At 38.3% G+C, this 22,073-nt stretch overlaps 1 protein-coding gene across 1 annotated transcript in view; it reads right to left on the reverse strand.

The window, feature by feature from the left end:
* CFAP54 (cilia and flagella associated protein 54) overlaps positions 1-22,073 on the reverse strand; it is a 373,684-nt gene that overhangs the window by 61,465 nt on the left and 290,146 nt on the right. The window contains exon 65 of the mRNA XM_033220975.1: positions 424-530. Coding sequence (XP_033076866.1) covers positions 424-530 — 107 coding nt within the window. The remainder of the gene's footprint in view (positions 1-423; positions 531-22,073) is intronic.

Here is a 22,073-nt window from a genome sequence, read left to right on the forward strand (position 1 = left end):
CAAAGCCACATTAAATTATTTTTTAACCACACTGAAACTACAGGCAAAATATAGTACAGACAACATCCTTGTGCTCTCTGTAACCTCTATGAAGCATGTATGAACTGTTCCTTCAGCAACCCTCTGTACTATTATTAGTATTATTCCCATTTTACTAATAGGAAACTGAAGTACAGAGGTTACATAAACTGCCCAAGGTTGTGAAGATAATAAGGGGCACAACTGGTATTTGAATGAAGCAGGCAGGATTCAGAGTTCATGCTCTTAACCGCTGCAATATAATATTCCTCTAAACAAAAGGAAGATTCTTCTAGAAGTGCCTTTTAGCAGGTCTCCTACACTACACCTTGCCAACTACTGAAAGAGTCTATTCTCATGAGAAATAACAACAAAGACAATTGGAGTTGTGGAATTTTTACTTGCCTATTCAGTGGAATCCATAAAGAGCCAACACATGTACTGTTACAAGTGGAATGTCTAACATCTGAAATCTTCAGAGGCTTCAAATTATATGCATACAATAATAAAACCTATAAGAAAAATAAAAGGGGTATACAATGTGACATCAAAATTAGAGTTTACCTCAGAAAATACAGCAATAGTTCACAAAATAATATCACTGTACGTTAAAAAGTATTTGTTTAGAAGAGAAAAATTGGGTTTTCAATTCACTCAAAAGAGAAATGATATGAACCAGAATTATACAAAGGTTGTAGGATGAAAATAAATACTATTTGGTAAAAATATGATATTATTTTTTGAAGAGTGACATTTTGTATTGCAATTAAGTTTATATTTCAGCCTTTGAAGGCCCTCTACAGTAAGTATTAAGCATACACCTGGTAAATAGCCAACTTTGTTCCTTGTTACTTCTCAATATGTACCATTCCCATAAGTGGGCATAGTCATTTCTATGAGTTCACTTATGCTGTTCCCTTCCTCTTCTCTCCATTTATCCAATCCACATGCAGCTTTCTAGCCACCACAGCTAAGATGAAATGTCCCTTGATGATTCATGCTCCGGTAATTTCCCTGTTGTTCGGATTCTGACAATTCTTAGAGTCAGTTGCGTATGTTATAGCACCTACTTAGTTATGGATTTGTAGTGTTTGAGAGTCACAGAACCTTAGAGATAATCTGGTCTCATTCTTTCATTTTAGATATAAGAAAGCTATTGTCCAGAGTTGCAAATCAAAACCGAGTAATTAGGCATATTGAGGCTCAGAGAACAGAGCCCCAAAGTAACAAAAGACATTAGAAGGTCTTAGAAACTATCTCAGAACCAAGACTTTTTAACCCAGCACAGGTAGGGGCTCTCTCAGGAGGTTCCTGTATCTGCCTGAGAAAACTTCTTCCAAAAGAAGTACAATAGTCTTGAAGCTCCCTTTCTAGGAATCTCATTAAATAACCATGAAAGATTAAGCACCAGAGAGGAGAAAAGACTAAACGTCATCACCTTGCTCACACAGAGATTTTGTCTATTCTTCTGAAGGCAGCTTGGAGAGATTGCCTGGGAGACTCTATCTGCATAATCAGACAACCTTTGTTTGCAGTGTTGTGCTACCCCTCTTCTTCCCATAACTTCCCACAAGCTATTGTCATTCTTGGTCCCTTTACACAGATCATTTAAAAACTATGGTCTGCCCTTTGGGTCCATTCAGTTCTAGTAAAAATCAATGACGACTCCTCAAAATTGCCCATAACCCCAACTTCCTCTCCCTGAAGGAAGAAACCTGAAGAAGGGTATATAAGCTTCTGAATCTCTCTGGGTAATTGGGTAATCATTCTTTTGTTATCTTCCTGTGCTTACACACATTACTAAATTTGTATGCTTTTTCTCCTGTTAGTCTATCTATTGTCAGTATTATTTTGGTAGACTTTAGACCCAAATCTTTAGAAGAGGAAGAAAAAACTCTCTTCACCCCTAAAGGTACATGCCTTTACCTCTGCTTCCTCACAAAGTAAACTAAGATAAGAGTAAAGGTATTTTTAGGTATTTTTAAAAGGCGTAAGTCCACAAGGACAGAAAGAACACAAGAGGAGATGAAGCAGACAAAAGATGTTAGCAACACTATGAAGGGCAGAAAGCACCTAGAAGAACAAAGCTGACTCAGCAGAGAGGAAAGGCTGTGTCCTAAGTGTTTTCAGAGGGGTTGCCAACCACAAGCATGACTGAGATCCCTGACAAGCTCAGGAACAGAAGGCTCAGGTACCTTTAAAGGCAGGAATAGGTGGTACTGCAAACAAGGAGTAACATTAGACAACCTCCCTTTCATCTGGGTGGGTACAACCTGGAGACTCCTCCTTTCCCTTGCCTCCTCTCTCCTGGCTGATCTTCTTCTATTTTGCTCTCTGCTCATGTTAAATCAGAGAGGATCTATGCTGAGGGACGTTAGGTACAGGGCTCAGGTGCTTTACTAAAAACATTGTAATTAAGTGAAAGTCTGCATTCTGAATGAGAGACATCCCCCTACCCCACAACAGCCACTTCTCAGAATGTAGTAAATTAGGCAGGTGTATAAGAGAATCGTCTTTGGGGAAACTGATATGTCAAAAAGAAAAGACCTACAGATACTGAAATGTCATCATCCTCCAGTGAAACTACTGGCTCCTTCCGCAGTTACCCTATAATGAGGCCCACAAATCAATGTCTAACCAAATATGCTTTTTAGTGCTTCACTTCAAACATAAATGGACAGTCAAGAGTCACTAGACAGGAAATGAAAGGCAAAAACTAAAACTAACAGAAGGGAAATTGCAGAATAAGATATGACATAGATCAGGAGAAAACTCCGATGAAACCGTAATTAATATCCTCAGATAGAAGAAAGACAATATTGCATCTGTGAAACAAGAACAGGATACTATCAAAATGGGACAATCAGAGAACAAGGAAGACCACTTAAAAATAAAAATATGATCAAAACAACTAAATAATAAAAGATTCAAAATATAAAGTTGAATCCATCTCCCCAAAAGTGAAACCTAAATTTAAAAACATAGATAATAGGGGAAAAATGAGAAAAGTAAACACTTAATCCAATTGGTTCAATATCTGAATAAAAGAAATTCCAAAAGGTAATAAGATAATCAGAGGGAGGAAATTATTAAATAAAAAACATTTCCATGAACTAGAGAATATTAGTTTTCATTTTGAAAGGGCCACCCTAAATATCCAGCACAACAGATGAACGACTCACACCAATGCGCATCATGAAATCTCAGTACATACTGGACAGACGGAAGACTCTGAGAGCTGGCAGAGTCACAAATAATGAACTAGGAACCAGAATGGGATCAGCCTTCTCAACAGCAATGCAAGATTGCCAGAGACAGTGGAATAATACCCCCCATGTTTTCAGGGAAAATAACTGTCAGCCTAGAATTTTAGGCCAAGAAAACAATGAATTAAGCATTAAAATAAAGATATTTTGTTAGACATTCAAGGTCTTTTTACCTCCTGGGTAATCTCAGTTAGTTTGCTGCAACCCTGTTACCATATAAGGGCAATGTAGTCATGATATTGGCCTTTGGCCAAAACTGAGTAAAATGTGTTAACTAATAATTAATGCAGTCCTGTTCAAGGGTCTGAAACAGACCAGAGAGCAGCCTGTAACATCTGGTCTGCATTTTTTATAGAAAATGTGCATACTGATGATTGGCAGCTAGATCTATTATCTTCAATTCTATTATTGAGTCTGGGCCCACACGTGTTTTTGACTACACAAATAGAGATAGAAAAGGCTCCTACTCAGATAAGAGAGCAGCTTGAGACGAAGATATGCCAGATTTTGGTGGTTTATAATCCATAAATGAACTGTGTCCTATGTGACTGAGACACTGAAAGCTGCCCCGGATATCCTGAGTCTCTCGAATGATTACCTGTGCTTTCTTTAGCCTTCTATGCCTTATCCTTTCTTTGTGAAGTCTCATGAATACTCTGAATAATTAGAACCTCTAATACACCCTTTTTCAGGAAGCTGAAAGACATGTTCATCTGACCCAAGAGAGCAACTCAAGACAGAAACAGGAGACCCAGGGAACCCAACTTAGAGAGAGGGGAAGGAATACACAGTAGGGTGATGAATGGGACTCTTAAGATGATAGTTGAGCCATAAAAGCAATCAATGTGGAGCATGTCTCTGAAGAAAAACAAATGGAACTGAAAGATAAGCTGATGAGTTGGGCCAAATGAAGAAGACTGTATAGTTCTTTGAAAGTTTGGGAAGAATTAGAGATCCCAAAATAAACAAAAATAAGACAAAAGACTGGTTCTAAGTTAAAGGTAACTTTTTTCTTCAGGAAATAAGAAGGCAGAAATAAAGGAAGCAGTAACCTACTTGGCTCAGCCATCAATGATACTTACATAGTCATAATGCAAACGCAGACTACGGGCAAGTCAACATTCATGCCTCTGGCTTCCTCATTTGTGAAATGGAGATGTGTAATCCCTATTCCATGAATTGGTAGTGTGAGGATTCAACGAGTCCATGTGAAGTGCTTAGAGCAATAATAATGCTCTAAGGCATTATTTTAGCTCATGATCATTCCTGGCTCCTTACTCTTCCTTGGTGCCTCATTCTTCATATTCTCTTAGACCTACTGCTAATCCCAAGATGACTTCCCATTAGATCTCCCAGCCAGTCCTTGCCTAATCTACTAATCCTTAGTTCTATTCCCGCTTGTCTTCACTCTTCAAGGGACAAGATTCACCCTATATCACCTTCATACTTCAGGGTGGATTCGGGAGGAGACAATACACTCATGATGGAACTTTCAATGCTCCCTTACTTCTGCAAAGACTAGTTTTCCAATGGCAAAGAAGTGATATGGTTTTGAAAAACACTGAGGACTATTGTATTTAAAATGTGTCTTATGTTCAGAATTCCTTATAGCCCAGGAATGAGTGAAAGAAGAGCTCTCTTGTACTAGATGGAGTTGATTATCTGACTTCCTCATCTTTGTATCTTAATCACCTAACAAAATACCTGGCATATGGTATGTGCTCAATAAATCTTTTATTAATTAGTAAGCAGCTAAATTATATGTGTTTGTAAATAAATCAATAGTAGGGATGAGAAGAGTTTGGTTCTCATTCCTATTTTTGTCACTAACGTGTTGTGGCATTGGTCAAGTCACTTTACCCACATGGGACCTTGCTTCTTCCTCTGTAATATATGAGCATTGAATAGATGTTCTCTTAGTTTCTTTTCAGTTCTGAACTTTGCCTTGGGTGGTACCAATAGAAGTCAGAGAAAGTTTCCAATGCAACCTACTATATGATGCGGCAATGGAGAATCAACATTAGAACTGTAAGCTGCATTAGTAGCAATGGCCCAGACCATTGCTTCTCAAACTTGAATGTACATAATAATACTTGGGAGATACTATTAAAATGCATATTCTGAATCAGTGGGTCTGAACTGAGAGTCTACATTTCTAACAAGATTCCAGGGGATGCTAGTGCTGCTGGTTCTCAGCCATATTTTGTGTCGCAACAGCTATTTCAAATGTCAGTCCCTATCTCCCTTATACAGCACAGCTTTTGCCTTTCCAAGCTCCCTGAAGCTGGATGGTATTTTGGGCCCCATCTGAAGGACCAGGCTCTAGCTAATCACATGGTCAACAAGGCCCAAAATCCAGAGCACCTCAGAGGGAATCCCTGGGCCTCTGCATGATCCCTGAGTTACAGCACTCCCAACATCTAGGTTGGTCATTGGGCTTCTGCTTTTATTATGACTTGGTAGCTTTCCCAGGAACCCTAACTCTTCCTTCAGTATCTTGCTAGGACTGAACTTGTCTTAAATGCGCAGCTTGTTTATTTGGAAACCTGAAACAGAGTCTAGCTTTTATTAGGGGCATAAAGTCTTCCAGAAAAGAGTACTAGGTCCACATATCTTGTTCGTAGACTGGCTGGATTCCTGCACTAAATAAACATACCTCCAAATACCATTTCAGTTGCATTCAAGTTTGTGTTTTCACTTGGCAGAGTCTTGCTCTTCAGTGATGTGCTTGCTCAAACTTCCTGCCCTTGATCATCCTTATCCATCTGAGTCTTCTATGGCCTTTGAATACCTTGCCTTGGACTGTCCAACTGCACTCAATAAAACGGCCTTTGTTTTTTGCTTTTTTCCAAGTTTATTTATTTTTTCCAACTTTATATATATAGAGAGTTTGGCTAGTGACAAAGTCTTGGCTTTTAGAGTACTCATCACCTGAATAGTGAACATCGTACCCAATAGGTAATTTTTCAGTCCTCACCCATCTCCCACCCTCCCACTCTTCGTCATTTCCAATGTCTATTATTCCACTGTGCATGTCCATGTTTACTCATTGTTCAGCTTCCAATTCTAAGTGAGAACATGTAGTATTTGGCTGAGTTATTTTAGTTAGGATAACGGCCTCCAGTTATACCCATGGTACCACAAAAGACATGATTATTTTTTATGGCTGAGTAGTTCTTTATCCAGTCCTCTATTGATGGACACGTAGGTTGATTCCATATATTTGCTATTGTAAATAGTGATGCAGTAAACATACAAGTGCAGGTATCTTTTTGATATAATAATTTATTTCCCTTTGGATATACACCCAGTCATAGAACTGCTGAATCCAATGGTGGTTCAATTTTTAGTTACCTGAGAAATCTCCCTACTTTTTTCCATAAGGATTGTACTAATTTACATTCTCACCAAGAGTGTATAAAAGTATTTCATCTTGTCCAATTCTGCAATTCCATCTTGCCAATATCTGTTTTTTTTTGTTGTTTTTTTTTTTTTTAGTTTTTAATAAGTCATTCTGACTGGTGTAAGATTATATCTTATTGTCATTTTAGCTTTCATTTCTCTGATGATTAGTGATGTTGAGTACGTTTTTGCATGTTTATGGAAAACTTGTATATTTTCTCTTGAAAAATAAATGTTCATGTTTTGAGTCCACTATGTAATTTTTTTTTCTTGTTGAGTTGCTTGAGTTCCTTGTAGATTCTATTTTTTATACCAGTACCATGTTGTTTTGGTTACCATAACCTTGTAGCATAATTTGAAGTGAGGTAATGTGATGCCTCCAGCTTTGTTCTTTTGGCTTAGATTGCTTTGGCTATTCTAGCTCGTTTTTTTGTTCCATATGAATTTTAGGATTTTTTTTTCTAATTATCTGTGAAAAACTTTGAACCTGTAGATTGCTTTGGGCAGTGTGGTCATTTTAATAATATTGATGCCTCCAGACCATGAAGATGAAATGTCTTTCCATGTTTGTGTCATCTACACTTTCTTTCATCAGTGTTTTGTAGCTCTTTCTAGAGATCTTTCATGTCCTTGGTTAAATATATTCCTAGGTATTGTTTTATGTAGTTATTACAAATGTGATTGCCTTCTTGATTTGGTCCTTGGCTAGATCATTATTGGTATATAGAAATACTACTGATTTCTGTATGTAAATTTTGTATACTGAAGCTTTACAAAATTCATCTATCAAACTAAGAGGTTTTATGGTGGAGTCTTTAGGATTTTTAGTTATAAGATCAGCAAACAGAAGTGATTTGACTTTCTCTTTTCAAATTTGTATGTCTTTAATATTTTTCTCCTGCCTGATAGCTGTGGTGAGAACTTCCAGTACCATCTTAAATAAGAATGCTGAAAATGGGCATCCTTGCCTTGTTCCAGCTTTCAGAGAGAATGTTTTCAACTTTTCCCCTTTCAGTCTGATATTGACTGTAGGTTTGTCTTAATGATGTCTTCATCATGTTGAGGTATGTTCTTTTATGCCTAATTTGTTGAAGATTTTTATAATAAAGGTATGCTAAATTTTACCAAATGCTTTTTCTACATCTGTTGAGATGATCATATAGTTTTTGTCATTAATTTTCTTTATGTGATGTATTACATTTATTGATTTCCATATGTTGACTTATAATGGCATCATTGGGATAAATCCCACCTGATCATGGTGTATTATCTTTCTGATGTGCTATTGGACTTGATTTGCTAGTATTCTTGCAACTATATTCCTCAGGATATTGGTCTGTAGTTTTCTTTTTCTGTTATGTCCTTGTCTGATTTTTGGTATCAGGGCAATACTGGTCTTATACAATGAGTTGGGAAGAATTTCTTCTTACTCAGGTTTTTGAAATAGTTTTAGGAGTATTGGTATAATTCTTCTTTGTATGTTTGGTAGAATTTGGCTATGAATCCATCTAATTCTGGGTTTTTTGTTGATGCTTGGAGATTTTTTTTTATTACTGATTCAATCTTGCTACTTACTATTGGTCTGTTCATGACTTTTATTTCTTCCTACTTCAATTTCAGGAGATTGTATGTTTCCAGGATTTTATCCTTTTCCACTAGGTTTTCTAGTTTGTCACATATAGTTGTTCATAATAGTCTCTGGTCATCTTTTGTATTTCTGTAATATCAGTTGTAATGTTGTGTCTGGAATTGGTGGGTTCTTGGTTTCGCCAACTTCAAGAATGAAGCCGTCAACCCTTGCAGTGAGTGTTACAGTTCTTAAAGATGGTGTGTCTGGAGTTTGTTCCTTCTAGTAGGTTCGTGGTCTCGCTGACTTCAGGAGTGAAGCTGCAGACCTTCACGGTAACTGTTACAGCTCTTAAAGGCAGCATGACTGGAGTTGTTCATTCCTTCCGGTGGTTTTGTGGTCTCACTGGCCTCAGGAGGGAAGCTGCAGACCTTCGCAGCCAAGTGTTACAGTTCATAAAGGTAGCACATACGGAGTTGTTCATTCCCCCGTCCAGAGTTGTTCTTCCCTCCCAGTGGGTTTGTGGTCTCACTGGCTTCAGGAGTTAAGCTGCAGACCTTCCTGGTGAGTGTTACAGCTCTTAAAGGCGGTGCAGACCCAAAGAGTGAGCAGCAGCAAGATGTTTTGTGAAAAGCAAAAGAACAAAGCTTCCACAGCATGGAAGGGGACCCCAGCAGGTTGCCCCTGCTGGCTTGGGCAGCCTGCTTTTATTCCCTTATCTGGCCCCACCCACATCCTGCTGATTGGTCCGTTTTACAGAGAGCTGATTGGTCCATTTTTGACAGAGTGCTGACTGGTGCATTTACAATCCCTGAGCTAGACACAGAGTACTGATTGGTGCATTTACAATCCTTTAGCTAGACATAAAAGTTCTTCAAGTCTCCACTAGGTTAGCTAGACACAGAGTGCTGACTGGTGCATCCACAAACCTTGAGCTAGACACAAGAGTGCTGATTGGTGCGTATACAATCCTCCAGCTAGACATAAAAGTTCTCCATGTCCCCACCCCACTCAGGAGCCCAGCTGGCTTCACCTAGTGGATTGTGCACAGGGGCCGCGGACAGAGCTGCCTGTCAGTCCCGCAGTCCCACCCTGCACCCACATTCCTTAGCCCTTGGGTGGGTAGTCAATGGGACTCCATGTCCTGGAGCAGGGGGTGGTGCCCGTTGGGGAGACTCGGCCGTGTGGGAGCCCACGGGGTGCAGTGGGGTGGGGGCAGTCATGGCGGGCTGCAGGTTCTCAGGTTCCTGCCTGTGCCTCTCCCTCCACACCTCTGGGCGACCAGAGGGAGCCAGCTCTGGCCTCGGCCAGCCCAGAGAGGGGCTCTCACAGTGCAGCCGCAGGCTGAAGGTCTCCTGAAGTGTGGACAAAGCAGACACGGAGGCCAAGGAGGCGCCAAGAGCCAGCGAGGGCTGCTAGCACATTGTCACCTCGCGATGTCTGCTTTTTAAATTATGATTGTGTTTATTTGGTTCTTCTATTTTCTTAAGTCTAGCTAGTGCCTCGTCAATTTTGTTTATCTTTTCAAAAAAACCCTTTGTAGTGTTTTTTAGTCTCTACATCATTTAGTTCTGTTCCGAGCTTTGTTATTTGCTTTCTTCTGCTAACTTTGAGTTTGGTTTGTTCTTGTTTTTCTAGTTCCTTGAAGTGTAACATTAAGTTGTTACTTTGTGACTTTTCAACTTTTTTGATGTAGGCATTTAATGCTATGAACTTCCCTCTTAGCACTGCTTTTGCTATATCCCACAGGTTTTTTTCTTTTTTTTAATGTTGTTTTCATTTTCATTCATTTCAAAAAATTTTAAATTTCCATCTTAATTTCTTCATTGATCTAGTAATCTTTCCAGAACATGCTGTATAATCTCCATGTGTTTGTAAGATTTTGGAGCTCCTCTTAGTATTGATTTGTAGCTTTATTCTATTGTAGTCTGATAAATTCTTTGACATGATTTTCATTTAAAAAGTCTGTTAAAACTTTTTTTATGGCCTAATAGGTGGTCTATCTCGGGGAATGTTCCATGCACCAATGAAAAGAATGAATATTCTGTAGCTGCTGGATAAAATATTCTGTAAATCTCAGCAAAATGAATTTTGTATGAAGTCCAACATTTATTTGCTAATTTTCTGTCTTGATGATCTATCTAGTGCTATGAGTGGGATGTTAAAGTTGTCCACTATTATTGTATTGTTGTCTATCTCTTTCTTTAGGTTTAGTAATATTTGTTTTGTGAATTTGTGTACTCTGATGTTGTGTGCATATGTATTTCAGACTGTTACATCCTCTTGCTGAATTTACCCCTTTATCATTGTATAATGATCTTCCTTGTCTTTTATTACTGTTTTTTATTTAAAGTTGGTTTTGTTTGGTATAATGTAGCTACTCCCACTTGCTTTTGGCTCTTATTCCTTTGGAATATCTTTTTTCACCCCTTTACTTTCAGTCTGTTATGGGTTTTTATAGATAAGGTGAGTTTCTTATAGGTAGTATATAGTTGGATCATGGTTTTGTTTTGTTTTTTAATCCATTCTGCCAATCTGTATCTCTTGGAAGAGTGAAAGTGGAAGATTTAATCCATTTATATTCAAAGTTAATATTGATATATGAGGCTTTGTTCCTGTTATATTGTTAATTGTTTTCAAGTTGGTTTATAAATCGTTTCTTTTTCTCTTGTTGTTTTGTGGTTTGATAAGGTTCTGCCATGTTGCCACTTGATCCTTTCTCTTCCTCTTTTGTGTGACTGTTTTATAAGAACTGCAAGGCCGGGCGCGGTGGCTCAAGCCTGTAATCCCAGCACTTTGGGAGGCCGAGACGGGCGGATCGCGAGGTCAGGAGATCGAGACCATCCTGGCTAACACGGTGAAACCCCGTCTCTACTAAAAATACAAAAACTAGCCGGGCGAGATGGCGGGCGCCTGTAGTCCCAGCTACTCGGGAGGCTGAGGCAGGAGAATGGCGTAAACCCGGAGGCGGAGCTTGCAGTGAGCTGAGATCCGGCCACTGCACTCCAGTCCGGGCGACAGAGCGAGACTCCGCCTCAAAAAAAAAAAAAAAAAAAAAAAAGAACTGCAAGTTTTATGTTTCTATGTGTTTTCATGGTGGTAAGTATCAACCTTTTGTTTCCATGTTTAAGACCCATTTGGGCATTTCCTGTAGGGCCAGTTTAGTAATGACAAACTCCATCAGCATTTGCGTGTCTGGGAAATATTTTATTTCTCCTTCATTTATAAAGCTTATTCTGGCAGTATATAAGACTATTGACTGACAGTTTTTCTTTCTGTACTTTGAAAATGCCACTGCATTCTCTTCTGCCCTGTAAGATTTATGCTGAAAAGGCCACTGTTAGACTAATGAGATTTCCTTTATAGATGACTAGACACTTCTCTTTTGCTAATTTTACATTTTTTTTCACTTTGACTTTTGACTTTCTGAAGATAATATGCCATGATGAAGTCCTTTTTGCAATGTATTTGCCTGAGGATCATTGGGCCTCCTGTATCTGGATGACTGACTCTTTGCTATATTTGGGAAGTTTGCATCAATTATGTCCTTAAGTAAGTTTCCTAATCTTTTTGATCTCTCTTTCTCCTTGGAAATACCAACATTCATAAGTTCTGGTGATTTACATAGTCCCAGATCTCTCAAAGACTTTGTTCATTCTTCTTCATTCTTTTTTCTTATTTTTGTCTGACAAGAGTATTTCAAAAGACCCGTCTTCAAGTTCTGAGATTCTTTCTTCTGCTTACTCTAGTGTGTCACTAAAGCTTTCAAGTGTATTCTGTATTTCCTTCAATGAATTTTTTAGTTCAGAAATTCTTTGTTTATAAAAGATATTTATCTCCTTGGTAAATTTTTCATTCATACTCTGAATTGATTTTCTGATTTCTATGTATTGGTTTTCAGATTTTTCCTGCATTTCACTGAGGTTCTTTCAAACCAATATTTTGAATTCTTTAGCCAGCATTTCAAGGAATTTTTTAAATTAGGATTTATTGCTGGATGATTGTTGTGGTCCTTTGGTTGTATCATATTTCCTGCTTTTTCATGTTTACTATGTCCTTCCATTGATATGTGCATCTGATGCGGCAGTTGCTTGTTCCAATTTTATGAAATTGATTTGGAGGGGACAACTATTTTTTCCTGAGGGTGTACATATGTTGTTGGTTGAGTAGGCTATTTTGGCTTTGATTTTGGGTGACTGCAATAGTGTGAACTTTGTGTTACTTCTTTGACAATACACAAGGTCACTAGTATCCCTGATTTCCTTGGTGGCTTAGGGTAGAGTTACTAGTTGAGGATGCGGTGAAGTTTTGCTGCAGATTTGGACACAAACTGAGCCATCTCCAGACCCCACTGGTGGCAGCAGTGGGGTAAATGTGCTTGTTTTTAAGCCTCAGAGCAGGTTACACAGGCTCCAGTGTTAGTGAATCCTGGAGGGCTGAATCATGGGCTTCTAGGTGGCTTGCTTAGAAGTTAGTAGTGGGAATGAGATTCCATCTCATGCCAGCTAGAATGGTGATCATTAAAAAGTCAGGAAACTACAGAGGCTGTGGAGAAATAGAAACACTTTTACACTGTTCGTGGAGTGCAAATCAGTTCAACCATTGTGGAAGACAGTGTGGCAATTCCTCAAGGATCTGGAACCAGAAATACCATTTGACCCAGCAATCCCATTACTGGGTATATACCCAAAGGATTATAAATCATTCTACTATAAAGACACATGCACACGTGTGTTTATTGTGGCACTATTTACAATAGCAAAGACTTGGAACCAACCCAAATGCCCATCAATGATAGACAGGATAAAGAAAATGTGGCACATATACACCATGGAATACTATGCAGCCATTAAAAAGAATGAGTTCATGTCCTTTGCAGGGACATGGATGAAGCTGGAAACCATTTTCTCAGCAAGCTAACAGCACCAGAAAACCAAACACCACATGTTCTCACTCATAAGTGGGAGTTGAACAATGAGAACACATGGACACAGGGAGAGGAACAGCACACACTGGGGCCTGTCTGTGGGTAGTGAGCAGGGGGAGGGAGAGCATTACGACAAATACCTAATGCATGTGGGTCTTAAAACCTAGATGGCAGGTTGATAGGTGTAGCAAAACCGCCATGGCACATGTATACCTATGTAACAAACCTGCACGTTCTGCAAATGTATACCAGAACTTAAAGTATAATAATAATAATAATAATAATAATAAAGAAGTTAGCAGTGGGAGTAGTGGGCCAGATGTGTGGGCAAGTTCTCAAGCCCCTAGGCAGCTGGTGTCATATGGGTGGTGGCTACAGTACTGATGGAGCGACCTACTGGGACCCGAGGAGTCTGTGTTGGTGTTCTTGGTAGCTGCAATGGATTGAGTGGACTAGTCCTCAGTCCCACAGTTGCCCATAGCAGGGCAGTGGGTATTGTCCTAAGTGTGCTTAGGATAGTTTGATCTCCCCTGTTCCTCCCCTGGTTGGGTGGCAGCTACAGCTTCATTGCCTCGAACTCGGCCCAAGAGTAAGGTATAGCCCAACATTCAACTCTCAAAATGGTGCCAGTTGTGGGTTTGTGACCAGAGTGGGTGGCCCCGACCCCCCTCAGGAGAGCAGCATGGGCAAGAATCAGTAAGGTATGCAGTCTGCTTGAGTCTTGATCTCACAGCAGCCTGTAGCAGGGTAGTGGGTATTGTCCTAAGTATGCATAGGAGAGATTGCTTTTCTTGTTCCTCCTTGGTCAGGCAGCAGCTGCTGCCACATCAACTCAAACTCAGTCTGAAGATGGGGCACGGCCCAGCGTTAAACTCTCAAAACAGCACCTTAGGCCTGCAGTCAGGGAGGGCAGGACCCTTTCAAGCCATGCAATGTGAGCAAGAAGCTGTGGGAAGTGTGGTCCACTCACTTCTCAGTTTCACAGCAGCCCATTGGAGGGCAGTGAGTATTATCCTAGATATGTGTAGGAGAACCTAGTTCCCTGTCCCTCCTTGGACAGCTGGCAGCTACAGTCATGTCAGCCCAAACTCAGACCACACAACAACCTTTGTAGCAGCAATGATTCCCTCCAAATTAGTTCTCAGGTGCCCAAAGGAAGGGCCAGCTACTGATTCCTTATTATCCCTCCTCCCTATTAGTTGTGACTTGTATTCCTTGAGCCTTCCCAAGTTATAAACATAATTCAAATTTATTCTGTTCTTCAAATGGGCTAGATCCTCCTAGGAGTGCTGGATTCTAAAAAAAGCAGGAAGATGAGACAGGATAAAGTTAAAAGTCCTAAGGTACAATCTGGGGACAAATTTGGGCAATCAAACCTTTAGCCATGCTTACATCTTCTTACAGTTAAACTGTAGTAGTATGTTTCTCTGACTTAAATAAACCACTCTTTGCAGCTATTTTTAAAGCCGTTGTCTGGGAGGTTCATTAAAATGATAGTCCCTGGCAGCCTAGTTGGTATTTGTCCCTGTAAGATTTTGAAATTGTTCAAAAGATGTTTAGTTTGTACAAAGTTCCAATGAATAACTTGTAATGTGGTTCTATTATACTCTATTAAAGACAATTTTGTCAACCAGGAGAGAACAATTTCTACCTTGTATACTCAAGAAGCTAAGATTTTCAAAGTTGTGAACTTAACTCCGAAGTATTGTGTCATGGAGTATTAGCCCTCTGAATTATTGAAAATTTTCATATCAAAATCCCCAATGCTAGAATTTCAACTCTGCTGCCGCTAGCATCCCTAGTTCCTATTGGTATTTATGCTTCAATGTGGTGAATAAACTAAAGGGACCAAGTGGGTGGATCAAGGGATGTTAAATTGCATTGTCACACCATGATTCTTTTTGTCCCTGAAAACTCCAAACTCCAAGTCAGTTATTAATTTTCATTACCATCCTTTCAAGAAGCTAGAAGTGCCCATAGCCAGGAGCATCATCTGAGGACTCAATACAGCACCATACTCAGATGTGCAGACTCTGGAGTCAGATTGCTTCAATCCTGACTCCTTGCCCACTAACATTCTCCCATCCTGTGCCTCACTTCTTTTTTTGTAAAAGGGGGCTAATGAAAGCGTTTATCTTATAGAGTTGATGTGAAATGATGGAAGTAAAGTGCTTGGAACATAGTGAGTTCTACATAAGCTTTCTCTCTTATTATCTTGTGGGTTTCACGAGCTTCAGCCAGTTATTCAACGTTAAACTCAATGCTAAAATCCTGAAACAATGAGTAGATGAATGCTTAAATACACTCATATTTAAATCATCAAACTAATTTCAGCTTTTTCTTCCAAAACAATAAAATCTGGAGTCTGAGATCTAGTGCATCTAGGTCAGTGTTTCTTGACTTTTTGACTGAGCATTATGGCAGCAGCTACATCTTTTATCATGACCCAATGCATACATGCTTATTGTCAAAGGGGAAAAATATTCTCAAACTAAAAAATGGAAAAACTGTGTGTTCTGCATCTTTTCTTGTGACTAGAGAAAATCACTCAAGCAATTTGCTTAAATCTGAATTTTTTAGTTGGTGTTCTGTTTCTAATCTCTGCCTGACACTAGTTCATGCTTCTATGTTAATTGTCAGACAATTGTTGATGGATAAAAGCTTGTTACTCTAATTATCAGCCACAAAGATATTCTTAGCATTTGCTTCTTAGATATTGCTTTGTTTTGTTTTTCCAATAGCAGCATACAGACATCTCAAATTATCCTGCCGCCAACTGCCCTTGTAATAACTGATATGGATATGATGTTTCTGTGACCTTGTGAAATAAGCTTTATGCTTTCTTCCTCTTTTTTAAAACTAACTGCTTAGGTAAACATTCTGTTTCCCAACTATGTATTCCTCCCATTTTAAACCTTCTCTGAATGGATATAATCTTTTATTAGCTCCTTGCCAGTAAGTAAATAAAATTTGACATATGCTGAAGACCAACCTAAGAAATTTTGTTTTTAATAGTATATATCATAAAACAAAAGTTTCAGGAAACATTTTTATATGCAATGCGTTCTAGTGTTTTTTGTGTTTCATTTCTTTTTAAAAAATTCTATTTATGATCCACTATACTCCTTGACCCATTAGTATTTTTAATCATAATTTGAAAACTACTGCACTACATTCCCCTAAAAGACACTACAGATTCATTATTTTTAAAATGTATGTGGAATATCTGGCAAGGATTTAACTGGCAAAGAGTGGAAGGGACAGTACTTTTAAAATATGTGAAATAGCATGAAAGGTATCTGGAGAGTTATATGCTAAAGTTTCTCTTTTGTATCTAGATAGGAACAGAATTATAATTGACCAAGAGTTAGTAGCAGATTTCCAGCCTAAGGTAGCAGAATGAAGGGGCCAAAGTGAGAAAAGGTGCTGGAGAACAAAGAGAGGGAGGCCCGGGAGGTTTCATGATTTGACATGGGTCACATAAGTCAAGGAGTTGCAGAAGCTACCAGAGGCACAGCTAGAGGGGACAGCACTCAAGAGCTGGGAAGTGTAAGAACAGACCAATGCAGAACACAAAAAGCAAATAAAAATGCTGAACAGGGCAAAACTATAAGGCAAATGTTTTATGGAAAAAAGCCTGAGGCTCTTCTTACCCAAAGCAGCAATCAAAGGAATTCTATAGTGGAATGTCCCTCTGTGAAAGGCTGTATTGATCAACTGCTGGGTTTTTAAAAGCTTGACCCATTTTCAAGGCTATCCTAAAATGTGAATTACTGTTCAACCTCCAGTAATTCATGGATTGATACTGAACTGCTCCTAAATACTTGTCCCCTTCTTCCTTCTGTCCCCCAATTAGCCCTATTCAAATGCCCATCCATATGGATATAGATATGAATAAATATATAGATAATGGATATAAATATAAGGATAACATACATTAAAATGAATTATATATATGATACAAATTTGTAAACTGCCTTTAGAGGCAAACTAAGGTTTTCTTTTATTTGCGATGTACTTAAATTTTGCTGGTTAGGCACAGTTTACTCTCTTTTCTGCAGAATGTTGGAAGCTAAAGTATCTATAAGGAGATATTACTGATAAACATTAAAGGTGCCTTTAAATAATGATTACCAAGTATATTTAATGCATATTTGAAGCTATTAAACTTTAAAAGTATAATAATTTAAAAATAATTTCACATAATAATGACAACTACTCTTTATTGAGTTTAGGAGTTTATAGTTATCTCTAATTACAGATGAGGGTAACCTTGATGCAGAAAAGTTAACTAATCTACTCAAGATCACAAAACTGTTAAGTGGCAGATATGAGATTTAAACCTAGGCAGTTTCGTTCCAGAGAATGTGTTCTTACCCACTAAAACAAATAGAAAGAAGACCAGTCCCAGTAAAACTGTGCAAAAAATAAAGAGGAAAATCTCAAAAGAAACTGGTTAAAGAAGTCCTAAAACTTCCAAAGCAGCAGTGGCTTTCTTCTCAACAGGAACAATGGAAATGAGCAGAAGAGGTTTTGAATGTGTTGAAACGACATGATTTCTGAAAAATTACCCCATGAAAATTTATTTCACAAATAAATGTAAAATACTGACATGTATAGGCAAACAAAAATTGGAAGTGTTTGCTTCCAGAAGATCCTCACCAAAGGAAATTCTAAAGCATGTACTTCAACAGAAAGAAGTAGTCCTAGAAGAAATGTCTAAAATGCAAGAGGGAGTAAAAAACAAACCAAATGGTAAATGTGTAGGAGATTCATCAAAATAAAAAAAATTTCTTGTATAAAACAAGAAAAACAAATACATAAAAATAATAATATTATTTTGAGTTAAAAAGGAAAATGTACAGTAATGCCATGTAAGCCATTAGGGGAGTAAAGGTATACATCAATGTAGATTTTAATAAGTTAAGTATGTATGTTATCCTGAAGGTAACCACTAAAAGCACAGAAAGAGTGCATAATTTCAAAACTTACAGTGAAAAAATGAATGATAAAGAAATCAATCCAAAAGTAGATATTAAAGGAGAGGAAAAACAAAATCCAGGACAAGCAAAAGCAAGGTAGATTTAAACCGAATATATTAGTATTTACATTAATGGATTAAATTCTTCAGTCAGAAGGTAATATTGTTAGACAGTTTTTTAAATATCCAAGAACATACCTTTTGTAAGAAGCAAAATTAAAATACAAGTACATGGAAGGGTTGAAAGAAAAAGGCTGGAAAAATATTACCATGAAAATAATAAGCAAAATAAAGCCACTTTCCTATGTTAACATCAGATAAAGCAGGCTTTATGGGAAAATGAACATTATTACAAAAAGGTCATGTAATTTAAAAAGCATAATTAAGAAAAGTACTATTATCAAAATGATAAAATGTTCAATTCACCAAGATGATATAGCAGCTATCAATCTGATTGCACCGAAGAACACAGCCTCAAATTAAGTAAAGCAAAATTTGAGAGAACTATAAGAAAAAAACTAAACAATGACAATCATAGTGAAAGATTTAAACATACTTCTCTTAGTAATTAATTTTTTTTAAAAAGGCAGACCAAATGGAAAAATCAGCAAGCATATAGATGACTTGAACAAGACTGGCCAAACTGACCGACTACACATAAATACTTCCTCAACAACTGAAGGGTATATATTCTTTTAAAGAGCAATAGATTACTTATACAATTAACACTTTCCTGGTGAAAAAAAAAAATCAAGTTTCAACAAATAGCAATCACACTAAGAATTTTTTATTACCACAAAACAACACAACCTGGGAATAGATAACAAAAGATAACTAGAAAAGCTCCACATAGTTTGGAATTTTAGAAACACATGTCAAAATAGCCCATGAGCCAAAGGAGAAATCATAATGAAAATTTTACAAAACTATTTTTAACTGAATGATGATGATGTCAACACTATAATAAAAAACTTGTGTGATGCAGCCAAAATAATGTTTAGAGATAAATTCATAGCTTCAAAATGCATTTATTAGGTAAGAAAAAGCTGAATACTGAAATAAACATCTATTGCAATAAGTCAGCAGCTAGGAAAATAACACAAAAAAGTAGAAAAAGATATATTAACCAAAACTAGCTAATTAAAAACTTCAAGAAAAAGAGGAGAATGCACAACCAATATAAAAAATGAAAAAGGGTACATCATTACAAATACATTAGATAGACTTAAAATATGAGAGAAATTTTAAATAAAATGGTCAAATTCCTAGAAATATCAACTTAAAATTGACTCAGAAGAAATAGACAACCCAAAATGTCTTATAAACAAAAATGATAGAATATTTAAAACTTGGTTTAACATAGGCACAAACTATCAGAGAAAATACTGGCTCAATCAGAACTGACACCAACTCTGAAAACCAGTACACTAGTACTGTTGCTTATAGACTGCATAAAACTATTAAGAATGATATCGCTATTTATCAGAAAGAAAACATTAGGTTCCAATGGCTTTACGGAGGAGTTCTAACAATCAAGTAAAAAAAGGTACTCCAAATTTACACAAACTTCACAGAAAATAGTAAAATACAATATATTTATCAATTCATTTTATGATTCTAGCAAAATCGTGATATGAAAAACATCTAACAAGAATAGTATAAAAGCATAATGAGAAAGAATGGCAGATAAGGGATAGGCCGAACTTGCAGTTTCCACTCGAATGGACAGAGCGACCTGTGGAGACTCACATCATTAACTTTTGCTCCAAGAACTAACACAGGAACATACCAGGAATTGAGAGAATCCACAGACCCTTTGAAGGAAGTGGGTGGCTTGCTGCTGCAGGCTCCATAAGATAGCCAAAACTGTGAGTGCCCAATGTGTGAAAGGGGGAATGTCCACCCTCAAACAAACATCCTTACTGGGGTATCTGAGAGTTCATATCACAGGAGAAGGATTTGACCTTACCTGGAGCTGAGACAAATTTAGAGAGCCAAGCAAAATATAGGGTGGAGGAAGCAGCAGAAAGAGCCCTGTGGGCAATCTCAGTCCCCAGGGAAGACATTTCTAACTTGATCTCACAGGGATCCTTGGGGAGGGCTGTCAGTGGAATTGGGGAAAGACCACAGGGATAAGGAAATTTCCATCTGAACTTTGTAACAATTTCAACCAAATATAAAGTTTCCTGGACAGAATCTGGAGGAGGGGGCAAATGGGGAGTGCAGATACAAGCACAGAAGCCAGGCAGGTAGGGGGGCTCAAAACCTGAAAGCCATGCTTTTTTTCTCAGCAGGGAGGCTTGTAGTCTAGGGCATGTTCTCAGCCCTGCTCACCAGCTGCCTAGAAATAAACTCAGTGCTGTTGGGAGGGCTGTTGGGAGTGAGACTGGCCTTTTGGGCCATATGGGAGCTGGGTGAGGCCTGTCACTGCCAACTTTCCCCCACTTCCCTGACAACCTGTATGATGCAGCAGAGGCAGCCATAATCTCCCTGAGAATGTTACTCTATCCACCTGCGAACCACACCATCATCTCCCACAGCAGCCACAGCAAGCCCTGCCCAAGGAGAGTCTAGGCTTAGACACATCTAACTCTGCCCCCCACCTAATGGTTATTCTATACTGCTCTGGTAGCCAAAGACAAAGGCCATAATCTCTTCAGAGCTCTATGGCCCCATCCACCACCTGAGAAACCCAAATACTTATCCAGACAACCCTAGGGCAACCTTGTGTCTTACCTATACTATCACAGCTGATGCTCTCTTGAAACCACCACCTCCTGGCTGGAGGCCAACCAACACAAAACCTGTGCACTAAACAAAAATACAACCAAGGACCTTCACAGAATCCACTTCACTCCCCTACTACCTCCACCAGAGCAAGTGCTGGTATCCATGGCTGAGAGACCAGAAGATGGATCACATTACAGGACTCTTTGCAGACACTCCTCTGTACCAGCCCAGAGCTTGGCAGCTTCAATGGGTGGCTAGACCCAGAAGAGAAATAACAATCACTGCAGTTCAGCTCTCAGGAAGCTCCATCCCTCAGGAAAAGGGGAGAACACCACATCAAGGGAGCACTCCATGGGACAAAATAATCTGAACAGAAGCCCCTGAGTCCCAGATCTTCCCTCTGACACAGTCTACCCAAATGAGAAGAAAGCAGAAAAACAATTCTGGTAAAATGACAAAACAAGGTTCTTTAACACCCCCAAAAGATCACTCTAGCTCACCAGCAATGGATCCAAACCAAGAGGAAATTTCTGAATTGCCAGAAAAAGAATTCAGAAGGTTGATTATTAAGCTACTCAAGGAGGCACCACAGAAAGGTAAATAACAATTTAAATAAATGTTTTAAATGTTACAGGATATGGATGGAAAAATATTCAGAGAAATAGACAGCATAAATAAAAAACAATGACAAAGCCTGGAAATGAAAGGCACACTTAAAGAAATACAAAATACAATGGAAAGTCTCAACAACAGAATTGAACAAGTATAAGAGAGAGCTTCAGAGCTCAAAGACAAGGCTTTCAAATTAACCCAATCCAACAAAGACAAAAATAAAAATAAAAAAAAGAACAACATCTCCAAGAAGTTTGGGATTATGTTAAACAACGAAACCTAAGAATAATTAATATTCCAGAGAAAGAAGAGAAATCTAAAAGTTTGGAAAACTTATTTGAGGAAACTATCAAGGAAAATGTCGTTGGCCTTACTAGAGATCTAGACATCCAGATACAAGAAGTTCAAAGAACACCATGGAAATTCATTGCAAAAGTATCATCATTTAAGCACACAGTCATCTGGTTAGCTAAAGTCAAGATGAAGGAAAGAACCTTAAGAGCTGTGACGCAAAAGCATCAGATAACCTATAAAGGAAAACCTACCAGATTAACAGCAGATTTCTCAGCA

This window comes from Trachypithecus francoisi, unplaced genomic scaffold (assembly GCF_009764315.1).
Source record: "Trachypithecus francoisi isolate TF-2019V2 unplaced genomic scaffold, Tfra_2.0 Lachesis_group11, whole genome shotgun sequence".
Lineage (NCBI taxonomy): Eukaryota > Metazoa > Chordata > Mammalia > Primates > Cercopithecidae > Trachypithecus > Trachypithecus francoisi.